This window comes from Lissotriton vulgaris, chromosome 11 (assembly GCF_964263255.1).
Source record: "Lissotriton vulgaris chromosome 11, aLisVul1.2, whole genome shotgun sequence".
NCBI classification, from domain to species: Eukaryota; Metazoa; Chordata; class Amphibia; order Caudata; family Salamandridae; genus Lissotriton; species Lissotriton vulgaris.
Genome location: NC_141699.1, coordinates 408,711,491 through 408,723,528, shown reverse-complemented (window position 1 = coordinate 408,723,528; position 12,038 = coordinate 408,711,491). Strand labels below are relative to the sequence as shown.

The 12,038-nt window shown below is 40.9% G+C and overlaps 1 protein-coding gene across 1 annotated transcript in view; it reads left to right on the top strand.

Annotated features, from left to right (window-relative positions):
- The window catches only part of RETSAT (retinol saturase), a 176,736-nt gene that overhangs the window by 129,689 nt on the left and 35,009 nt on the right, over positions 1–12,038 (top strand). The window contains exon 9 of the mRNA XM_086943457.1: positions 9,828–9,994. Coding sequence (XP_086799583.1) covers positions 9,828–9,994 — 167 coding nt within the window. The remainder of the gene's footprint in view (positions 1–9,827; positions 9,995–12,038) is intronic.

Genomic DNA, 12,038 nt, shown 5'->3' with positions numbered 1-12,038 from the left:
TTTTTCGCACACTTTTCTCGTATTCTCACAGTTTTTGTTTGTGATGGCTTTGCGTTGTAGCGCTGAAAAGTTCTCCGAAGAAAACTGACGTAGGCGCGCCAGGGACACCCTGAATAATTTGGTTGCTGATTTCTGACCTTAATCCAAATACAAAAGAGGCAACAGATCCTCCCATGTTTTCACCTAAGGGATCATTCATCCCGTTGTGCTCCCTAAACACCTGCTTTAGTCTCTCAAAATAAGTCTTCACCGGTTCCTTGGGCTCCTGAAAGGTTCGATACATTTTAGGCCAATTAATCTCTCTCTGAGAAACCTTCATTTTTAGGTGTCTTCTGATTTCTTCATACTTGGCCATAATGATAGGTGAAGCAGCCTTCGGACCTGCAACCTGTGGTGGCCTTACATGAAAAGAACTTTCATTTGCGAATGTTTGACAGTGTCATTTTCTTTCCTGCAATAACTATGACCTGCGAAAAACCCTTACATGAAAAGAACTTCCATTTGCGAATGTTTCCTTTTCTTTCCTGCTATAGCAAGCACAGAAAGCACACACTGACAGTGCCTCATAGGAATCCTTGGGCTTTTAATTCTTCTCTATTTAAAGATAGCACAAGATTCTTTTTGCACATATTTATTTACAAATTTATCAACATTGCTAAATCTTGAAATGCTTTTATACGAATGTGACTGTAATGAAATGTACTCCTTTTACCTTTGCTATTTTATGTGCCTTGCAAAAGTGCTCAGGACAAGCACCTTTTATACCAATTGCAAAGATTTTTATTAATCCAAAGTCAAAGTCAAAGTCAAAGTTTATTATGTTTTGGCTCTCAATGAGGGCCACATAAAATAAAACACACAGTATACATCACATAAAGGAAACAACAAAGTAAAACCATACAGTCTAGAAAAAGCGATGTGACACATACAATCATTAGTCTAGCAGTCCCCAGCAATTCCCCGTGCATTATCAATAAATATCTAAAAAACTTTTAAAAAAGTTAAAAATTCTGTAGCAAAACATTTCGTTAGGGGGGCTATAAAGTGCATGGAGAAAAGTATTTACATTTAAAATTCCTAGCTGTAGACAAATTGGTTTCAGCCATTTGAGGCGAAAAGGACGCAATACCTTGCATACAAACAAAACATGATTACGATTCTGTACACCATTATGACAGAAATTACATACGGGAGACACACCGTACCATTTTGCGTGAAGAGAGTTTAAAGGAAGCAGATCTTGTCTCAATAAAAACCATAACCTTCTGATTCTGTGAGGGATGTTCCAGATGAGATATTGTTGGGGCTGTTTAAACAAGTATGTATTTAACAAAGATTGTCTATCTTTTTTCCTTGATTGGGCTATCCTATCTAGTTTGTAACATAGTTCCCAGGATGCATTTTTTAATTTCATCTTAAGTTCAACAGGGTCTAATAAGAACAAGGTGTTTGCATCCAACTCTAGTAGACCAACAGCCATTCTAAAGTTTTTTACCAATAGAGAGAAGTCATTGAGATCCCCCAAAAGTTCTCTTTTAATCGCTTCTCTGAGGGAACCATTTTTTCCTCTAACCAGACAGGCTACCCATCTTACAAGGGCAATCAACCCCTGCACCCAACCACTTCTCAAACCAAATTCTAGCCTGCATGAACTGTCAGAGCAGGCCGTATTTAGTGATGATATTTTCCTTAAGATCTTTCCTTCTGTTTTCGACACAAATCCCCAGTGTTTTATATCCACTAATTCAATCCCATAAAGGAGAGTGGCAGGTATCTTAGCTTTGAATACATCAAGGAATAATGTGAAGTGTCTCTTCCCTGTAGCATTGTACAAAGAGCACAATCCCATCCCATGTGACAATGCTTTACGAGAATTGTGCTCTATGTGGGCAGTCTCACTTATGTTTGCTGTAATTATTTTCCCTAAAAAGGTGTAGGTTTTAACGACCTCTAATTTCTGTCCTCCTAGTGTCCAGTTGTAGTTTGCAGACCTGCATTTTTTCTTACCGAAAATACACATAATCTTGCTTTTAGTAGCATTGATCTTCATAAAGTGTGTTTCTGCGAAAAGTGTTAATGCATGCAGGCGATTTGACAGGCCCTTCGGAGTTAGGTCAAGAACAAGTATATCGTCTGCATACATTAGAACAGATATCGGTACTCCCCCGATTTTTGGGGCTAGTCCTCCACTGGATGTTATTTGGGACGGTAGGTCAGCTGTATATAGGGAGAACAGTATAGGGGCTAATATGCATCCTTGTTTTAATCCATTCGGGGAAGGGATTGATTGGGAAAGTCCCCTTTCCCCACCTAGTAACAGCTTACACCATGTGTTGGTGTGAAGGGACTTTACCAATTCTAGTAAATATGCTGGCATACCCATTGTGGCAAGTTTTTTCCATAACATTGACCGATCTACCTTATCAAACGCGGTTGAAAAATCAATGAATGCCACATATATTCCGCCTCCTCGAACTCGGACATATTTGTCTACAAGCACCTGTAAGGCAGTTAAATTGTCCAGGGTTCCATGCTCTTTACGAAAGCCAGTTTGCTGCATAGGTAAAATATCATTTACATCTATCCATTTCATAATTAATAATAAAACACATTTTGCGAACATTTTTCCTATTGAATCTAAAAGTGCAATTAAGCGATAGTTCTTAGGGTTATCCCGTTCTCCCTTTTTGAATATGGGAATCAGAATACTACCCCTCCAAGAATTGGGGACTAATTTAGTAATAAAACATGTCTGAAACAGTGGGAGTAATATCTTACTCCATAAAGTAACATCCTGCTTTATCATAGTCATGGGCAATTCGTCCGGGCCCATGGCTCCGGAAGAGCGCATACTTCTTATTACAGCTGCTATAGATTCTTCAGTAGGAAGATCTATGTTATCATCTTTATTCAGGATAAATTCCAAATTATTATCCTCCACTCCATTGGAAGCGTAAAGATTAGAGATAAATGTCATCCATACTTCCTCTGCAATAGAAACTGGAGTAGGAAGAGTTCTCGCTCCGCATCCTTTTCCTATTACAGACCAGAAGTCTCTAGAGTTATTATTGACAGATGCCTCTCTTAACTGTATCCATAACTTATCTTCTTTTTCTTTCTTTAATTTATTTTTTAATCTGTTCCTTCTTCTTTTGAGTAGGGCTAAGTTTAGTTCGTTTTCTCTGGTTCTGTTTAGGTATTGTTGCCTAACGAGTTTATTTACTTCCTTATTTAAGGATAGCAATAAAGGTGGAGGGCGTGGGAGGTTCTTAGGTTTACTATTTATCTTTGCCATCCTTCTTAGTTTCTGCGATAGTAATTCAAACTGAAGGAGTTCTGAACCTTGCCATTCCTCTAGTTCCAATATGGTTAGGGCAAGAATACTTTGAGTGTTCCTTATAGATCTAGAATCCCAGAAACATCTTCCTCCCTTACACTTAATATTAATTCCTGTATTACTCAAAGTCCAGGACTCAGCCGCAGGGGGTTGGAGGGAAATTGTTATATTAATGATTTTATGATCACTCGAGGTAGAGTTAGAAATCACAATATCCTGAATAAAAGAGAACGTCTCATAGTCTGTGATAACATAATCTAAAATAGACTCACCTCTATATGACCCATGTGTGAACTTAGCTGGGACATCAGAGGGCATTCTGCCGTTTACTATAAGCCCCTCTACCAAGCTTATTTCCTCTAATAGGATTTTTCCTCGTTTGTTGGTTTTTATTTTATTAGGAAAAACAGATTGAGGTATATTATACGCTTCTTCCTTTGTCTTATTTCTAAATAGCTCTAGGCTTATGTTAGAGACTTTACAGTTCAGGTCACCCATAAGTAGGATATATGGAGGGACAGCCCCCTCTATCAACTGTTTTATGTACAAGAACATTCGCTTTAAAACGGCATTAAACTTATGTTCTGGGGGTATATATGCATTAATAACCACAAGTGACTTTCGAGGACCTTCTAAAGCTAGATTATTAATGGTTATTACTTGAAAAAGTTTGCTAATATCAACGTGATGAGAGAATTGCCATTGGAAAGCATTAGATAAAAAACAGACAATTCCCCCTTTTGCATGACCTCTATTTGATTGGGTAGCGGGGGCCTCAAAAGCAAAATAGTCTTTCCCCCCATATTGTATATCTTTACACCATGTTTCTTGGATACACAATATATCAGCATTCAGAGAAAGGAGATAGTTCAATTTCTCAGGGGAATTGTACAAACCCGCAGCATTCCATGAGATAATATTAAGTTGTCTGTTAAAGATGCTGAAACAGACATTTACTCATCGATGTATTACTCAATAATGCTCCAGGTAGCCAATTCCATTGCTGGGGGTCATGACATTGAGATGAAATCATGCTCTCATTATATGTTGGAATCTTTGAAACCATACGCTTTCCCCTTGATACACAAATTTTTAAATCCTTGTTACAAGCAGACAAGACATTTTGTTTAATATCCAAGCTAGATGGTCCCTCTCTATAACAGATACTAGTAAATGGTAATACATCTATACCTCGACATTGAAAAGCTTCTGCTTGCTGTAGAATGATATTAGCAATTATTTTTGAGCAGAATTTAACCCTTGCTCGTTGACCATTCTCACATGTTACCATTGAAACCAGATCTATGTCACTTGACTGAATTAATTTTAAACTTTCAATGTCTTTAAGGCAGCTAAGCAACCATGACCTGTTTAAATTTAGGTCAAAGTCAAATAATGGCAAAAAGTCCAATGACAGTGTATCCACCCATACTGGAGCAACTTTTGGAGGCACATTAATTGATACCAGTGGTACTTCAGAAGGCAATTGAAAAATAGGGGCAGATGGATTAAGTGTTCTTATTACCATAGTCTCCTTTCTTATGTTTTCTTCTGCTGATACACGTGGTTCTGACTCGTTAATCTTAGAACTTAGGGCTCTTCCATCACTAATTTTAACAGCAGGAATGTCTTTCACAGTCAAGGTGGAGGTGCTAACCTCTGCCACTTTCATATTGATATCTGATATGGAGTTTTCTGAAATTTCCAGTTCCTCCAAAGCTTCATTTACATGTTGCTGAAATATAACTTGCCTTTGTCGTCTCCTTGTATACTTGCGAACTGGCTTCCTGTTCTTTCCTTTATATTTTTTACATTTTCCCTTTTTGGATCCCTTAGTATCAGATGTTAATTCATATTCTTTTTTATCATGACTAAAGATAGGGAATAGCGCATTTCCAGTGGTTTGCTTGTCCTCTACAGGGCCTTCTTCCTCCTTTGTTTGACTCTTTGATGTAGTATCAGATGTGGGGCGTGAGCTTTCGTCCATCACTATAGAGTCTCTTTGTTTTTCATTCAACTTTATTGTGGAGGGTGGAAGTAAGGTTTCAACATGCTCATGTACTTCTACCTGGAGCGTTGGCCCAACCACAGGAGTTGTTCTTAATATGTTATCGCCTTCCACAGTATTTGGGTTCACAGGAAATGATCTTAATGTGTTATTGCCTTCCGCAGTATTTGAGGTCACTGGAGTACTGGGCATGACTTTTCCATTCTCCGTATGCTTTGTCACTAGGACTTTCAAAATCTCAGTTACTGAGTCCATAATACAATCAGTACTCACAGCAAATTTTCCTAATAGCAATAATATAGAGGCCAGCAGGTCCTCGAGAGCTATCAAAGAGTCTGAAATCGGTTTTTCATTTTTTGGATATTCGGTCTCTACATAAGCACGAATCCCTGATAGATTGAGATTTGGAGATTTCATCTCACTTTGCATAGAAGGAATGTCGTTGGATGCAATGGATGGAGTACTGCTATATAATGTTAGTCCAGGGGGATGTACTATGTTGGGAGTTTTGTTCAATTCGGATTGGTTCCCCTGTCTCTCATCCATGTATCGACCACAGAGTTCTAAATCAATACTGGACAACATAGATAGTTCCACTGCATCCTTCTCCATCTGTCCGACTTTCTCATTTTGCTGTTTTGCTTCTACCTTTGGTGATATCAACTTAGGGAGCTCACTATCAGTAGAAGCTGGCACAGTACTTGACTCCTTATAGATTGGTAGAAACATTGAAATTGAATCTTGAGTAAGATCAGACTCAAAAGGAAAGTCTAATTGTGGTAGCGACCCCTCTTCCTTTGGAGGAGATCTTTCCATTTCCTTTTTTGCCGAATTTTCCCAAATTTCCATTAACTGCCTTTGTCCCTTCAATTGCAAGCTATTAGCGTATTTATTCTGCAAGGGGTTCGCTCTTATTAATGCATTTGGCCGCCCTTCAAGCGTTCTTCCAGAACGTAATTTCCTAACTGACATAGTGCACTTTGCAGAAGCCTTTCAGTCGTTTTGTGATTAGAATCAAATTTTAGGAGTTAAAATCTGGGATATAAAAGTTGGAAATGGACTGTCTTAAACTATATAAAAGTCAATGCACGTGTTATGCTGTATGTGCCAGACCCAATGAGTGAATGGTCACCTCGCCAAATATCCGTCAGCTAAATCGACTGATGGTATATTTAAAATATTTGAAAGAAAGTGGGCCCAGCCCAGCCTACCTCGGCCACTGAGGGCCACAGAGGGCCCGCCCTTTGCCCGGGCTTAGCCCGGCGTCCCGCTCGCGTCCCGCGAGACGGGGGTGACTCCGCTTTTCTGCGCCTCCTGGCGCGAAACTGACGCGGCCGGTGCCGCTCGGGCTGCTGGGAGTGGTAGTCTCCTCGCCCTGCACCGCGCTCCGCTCGCCGTCTTCAAAGCTGGTTTTAGTAGCGGGAGGCGGGCGGATGAAGGCGCCGATCTGTTGAAGGTAAGGTGCAATCCACAAAGCAGTCCTCACAGCGTCAGTTCTAAAGATATCCCCTCGACCGGGGTGACTCCGCTTTTCTGCGCCTCCTGGCGCGAAACTGACGCGGCCGGTGCCGCTCGGGCTGCTGGGAGTGGTAGTCTCCTCGCCCTGCACCGCGCTCCGCTCGCCGTCTTCAAAGCTGGTTTTAGTAGCGGGAGGCGGGCGGATGAAGGCGCCGATCTGTTGAAGGTAAGGTGCAATCCACAAAGCAGTCCTCACAGCGTCAGTTCTAAAGATATTTATTAATCAGGCAATAAAGAATTTACTTACTGTGGTGCTTCATGTGTGGGCCATTCAACGGCTCTCTTGCATTCTGCTTACAAGTCTTTTGGGACCGCTACCACAAATTACACATCTAAGTCTTCTCACAATAACTTGGTGGTGGTCACAGTTTTCTCTATCTGGGTGTACCACTTATTGGGATTCTCTCTAAGCTTTAAAAGCATATTGGTGAAATGGAAAATACCTGATGGAAACCATGGGACATGTACCTATGCTCCTCGTACTTCTCATAAGGGGAACTCTTTACATCCCCTCAACTGCAACTTCCTCACCCTCTTTTCCCCTCTGCTTCACTTCGACCCTCTCTTTTTTGCACCACAATTCCCTCAGCTTCTCTGTGTCACTCCATTTCTAATGCTTTCAATGAGTTCCTTTACATGCATTTGCAAACCTCTCAGCTTCAACATCCACGATTCATCCATCCGAGCATTTCTGCACAACTTCTTCTGCTGGGTTATATCAATACCACTGTCATCTTCTATCTTCTCCATCTTGGCATGAGCCTCATTTACCCTCTCACTGCTTCCTTGCACAGATAAAGCAACTATTTTTCTCCATAGCACCCTCTCAAGTCCAGTCCCACATTTCCTTTCGGCAGCTCCTCAGTGTCAGTCTTTAACTGGGATAGATTTATCCTCTGGGTGGTTTGAACTACACCTGTTGAGCTAACTGACAAGTCTTTGCTGGCTGTCTGCCCCATATGTTCCTTGCTGATCACGTATCACCCCTGTTAAGGAACTATGGCCATGCTTTCTGTTCTTGGTGTTAAATCCTGCGGTAAACTTGGTTCAAGTCATCTCTGAGCAAACTAGCAGGAGTCTCGACTAGGAAGACAAGAATGATGCTCGGCAAGTGTAAGGTACTTTATGCGACTGATATGGGTTGGGAGGAAGGCCCGAGTAGAGGATGGAGCACGTGTCTCTGTATAACTTTGGGTGCGTGAGGCTACACTGAGGATCCTGCGGTTGCTGTATTCTTGGATATTACTCTTGTGGCAGCACTTGGCATATCCACTGTTGTCTCATTTTATGTGGGTGATCTAACACTAAGAAATTTCTTTGTGAGGGCGTCTTCCTCCTCACTCTCTCACTTCCAGCATCTCTATGAAAGGTCCCCCTATCACAGCGAGGATTCAACGTCCACCAGCCAACCACTGTGAGGCATCGCACTGACACAAAGCTCCAATCAATCTTATGTCTCTTTTCGATCTTTACTCCGTTTGCTTGCTCTACAACACAAAACATTTTCTATAGTGACAAGAATACTTCCTGTGCACGCACTAAAGTGTGCTATAGACCTGTGAAAGTCACTACTCACCACCACTGAGCTCTGTGAATACATTCGCACAAGAAAGTTCCGTTTCTAATTTGGCATGTCTGATAGTGCCTCACAGTACACCTCTCCTAGCAGGCAAGTTTATTGATTGAATTTTCAACTTGAGCTACCTCTCATCAAAAGTTTTAAAAAATGATCATCGGAATAACAAAAATTATAACTTCAACAAATCCGTCAATCAGAGCCACATTATATTTGTCTTCAATTATCGTCCACTGCCTCCCTTTTTCTTTAGGCTTACTTCAGCTCCCAAAATGTACTGTGCCGCTTACTTTATTCCCTCGTTTTTCATGCAGTCCCTATTGATACTCACATTGTTGTTCTTCTGTTAGCCACTTTGTCTATCCGGAACCCGGATAAGATTGGGATTGGTCAATTTAAATCTCTGGGCATACGGCCTGAACCATGAAGGTGCCGTACTCTGTTCTACAGCCAATTAATTTCAAGTTATGGTTTGGCTCCAATTGGAACCATCAACTCTGCTACCCCATTTGTTGGTGTGGGATTTTAATCAAATTCTGGCTCATGGGGCGTGCCAACATGTAGGACCAGGAGCAGTGTAGTCCCATTACGGACTTTGGTGCTACTCGACTGGAAGCTTCTATTCTCTAGCAAGGGTAACCCATACAATGATGCTGAGAAATTCATATAAGAATTACAGACAATTATGGTTTCAGTGCTTTATATGAAGAATTAATTGCCAAATTACAGAAAAGATATTATGGGCACGGTTACCAGCAAAGAATATAAGTCAGAAGTACAAAGAATTCAGTATTGTTCTAAATTAAATCAGATGGGAATATGGTGTCTCTCTTTCCTAGCAACATCTGCACTCTCATATAGGGCTTTAGACAAAGATTGACATACATTCTGTGGGTTTACCTAATTCTCAAAGTTTGAAACAATTTAGAAGAAACGTTTTACTACATAATACATTTGAGGATTCTCTCAGGATGGTAATTCAGTGAGATGCAACTATTCTCACAGTCTTAGTTGTACAGTTAAGTTGATACATTATTTCATATTAGCCTGGGACAGTAAGAACCATCCTTGATTCAGTACAATAAGGACATTTCCCTGAGAACATTTTCTGCTTACTCGAGTGAAAACTAGACAAGTTTTATTTAGAATAGGAATCGGTAGCAGTTATCACGTGAAATATTTTGTGACATTGAGCCAAGATGCAGGACAATGTAAACACAATTTAATGTTAGCAGAAGCTCAAATCGTAATGCTTTTTCTTCATTGACAAAAAATGGACTTTCACATTGTCATACAAGAAACATTTTCTGTGGAGCATGTTTTCCATACAGAAGTACTAGAAAATCGTTGAATAAACCAGCCTGTGATCTCCATTCTCTTGCTTCTAGGTCGATCCACACTCACTGTGCTTACCTTTGCCCCATATGAGTGGTTTGAAGAGTGGAAGGATAAAAACGTAAAAAAACGAGGAGAGGATTACGATGGGCTCAAGAACATGTTTGCAGACGCAATGATCCAGACCGTTACAAAGCTCTTCCCGAACATACAGGATAAGGTAGGTGTGTTGAGGGGGGTTTATTTCTGGAATAAATTCATGAAATCTGATATAGTGCACTCAAGTACATGAAACATGTTTCTAGATGGCTGTCTTGGAGACGTTCTCTATCCATCAAATACAAATTTAGCCCTGGTACCGAGATCTGCGTTTGGCCCAATCTCCCACATTCCCTGTGGAATACACCTCAGTCCCTGACACAGTCATTTTAGTGAAGGTGTACCAAATTGCATTTTAGGGGTGTCGGGTGGATGTCCATGTTGCTCCGTAAGTAGGTGCAAGTCCATATTCAGCACCTCAGAGGTTACCTTGTCAGAGAGTCTGCAGTCCACCCGAATTGTCATTTTTGGGGAGTCTATACTCTACCAACAGTACACTTTCATCTTCTTTTTTTTAAACATGTTTTTATTGTATTAAACATGGAAGGCGATTAAACACACAGTTGCAGCATCATAAACATATATAGTACATTTACAGTCAGGTCCATTTAGTATAGCATCTTTAAATCAGTAGGAATTCCGGCAGATCGGATGCAGACATAAAATAGCACACGTGTAAGTAATTATAACTCTCAATCTGAAATGACCTCTTCCTTGTCTAGCCGCGGGGGCTCACATATATCACCCCTGAACTTATTCCATGCACCCCATATTCGCTCCCACTTCGCAGGGCATCCGCGGTGGATAAATATTCGCTCCCACTTCGCAGGGCATCCGCGGTGGATAAATACCGCTTTTTCGGCCACCATTGCTTCATCCATGCCCCTGCACCAGTCCCTTAATGTTGGCAGCACATCGGAGCCCCACAGCTTGGCAATATTGCGTTTCGCCATCATCATACCCAACATGGCCCAATCCTGTTGTCGATGGGTTAGGTCAGTTGCTTCCCATATATTCAACAAGCACCGCCAGGGATCGGGCAGCTGGCAAACAGTTATGGTCTGAGAGATGGTGCGCATCACAGCAGTCCAGTACATTGCCACCCGACCCAGTCCCATATAGTATTTTAGAATGTCCCCTCCTCCCCACATCCACGTAGACAATACATATGTGAAGCCTTTCCCATCTTGTAGAGGACTGTTCTGGTGTAGTATGTGCGGTGTAATATTTTCAGTTGGACTAATTTAAGCCTGGAGGGGATAGCCGTCTCCCGCGGGGAGGAGAGGGCCTCTTGCCACTCCGAGACACTTTCATCTTTTAAAGTAAGGTACAGTCCTCCTTTTGCCAGTGTAAACTGTGTGAAAGTTGTTAGAATACAGTCCAAGTTTTGAGAAAGAAAGCATTTACATTTCTTAACAAATAGGTGTAAAATGTGTTTTTTCTTTGCAAATCTAAAAGCTTTGAGAAATAACTATTAATGGGTATGTTACCTCGGTCAATCCTTATCCCCTCTCCCATAAAGGGTTTTTTCATTGATTACTGTGGTTTTTAAGTAAGATTATGTACAGTAGATTACGATTTCTGAAGCTAGAACAAGTTACTACCTGAAAATTATTACGTGACATAGAACCATTCCTCCACCTTGTGATTGTCTCACAAGTCACCCAAGAAATTCTGCACTATAACCAAGTTTACTGCCGGTGGGGTGGATAGTTTCTTGTTTTAAAATTGATCTGTATACCACCCACAAACTCATTCAGTCACATCTTGGCAGATAATTGTCCCGGTTTTTGCAGCCAGAGTATTAAGGAACTAGGACACACTAACTAGGATACATGGAATATGGCACATGGCACAAATAGCTGGAAGAATATTCTAAACTGTTTTAGTGAAATGACTGTAACATTTGAAGGGCCCTGCCAGGAAGAGCAAGTGTCACATGCGACAGGCTATGTTTCTGGAAAGAGAACAGTTCTACAAATAGCATTTAAAAAAGAATCTTTAGTAGCCGTTCAGCATCGATTCAAAGTCAGTAAGAAAAACCTGTCAGTCAATGTGTTGGCTTTTCGCAGAAACTCTGGTTGTCGCCAGACATCTTCTAGTGGGATCAAAAAGCCAAAAAGGTGAATATTATCATTTTATATTCTTCCATTCAGTGATAATCT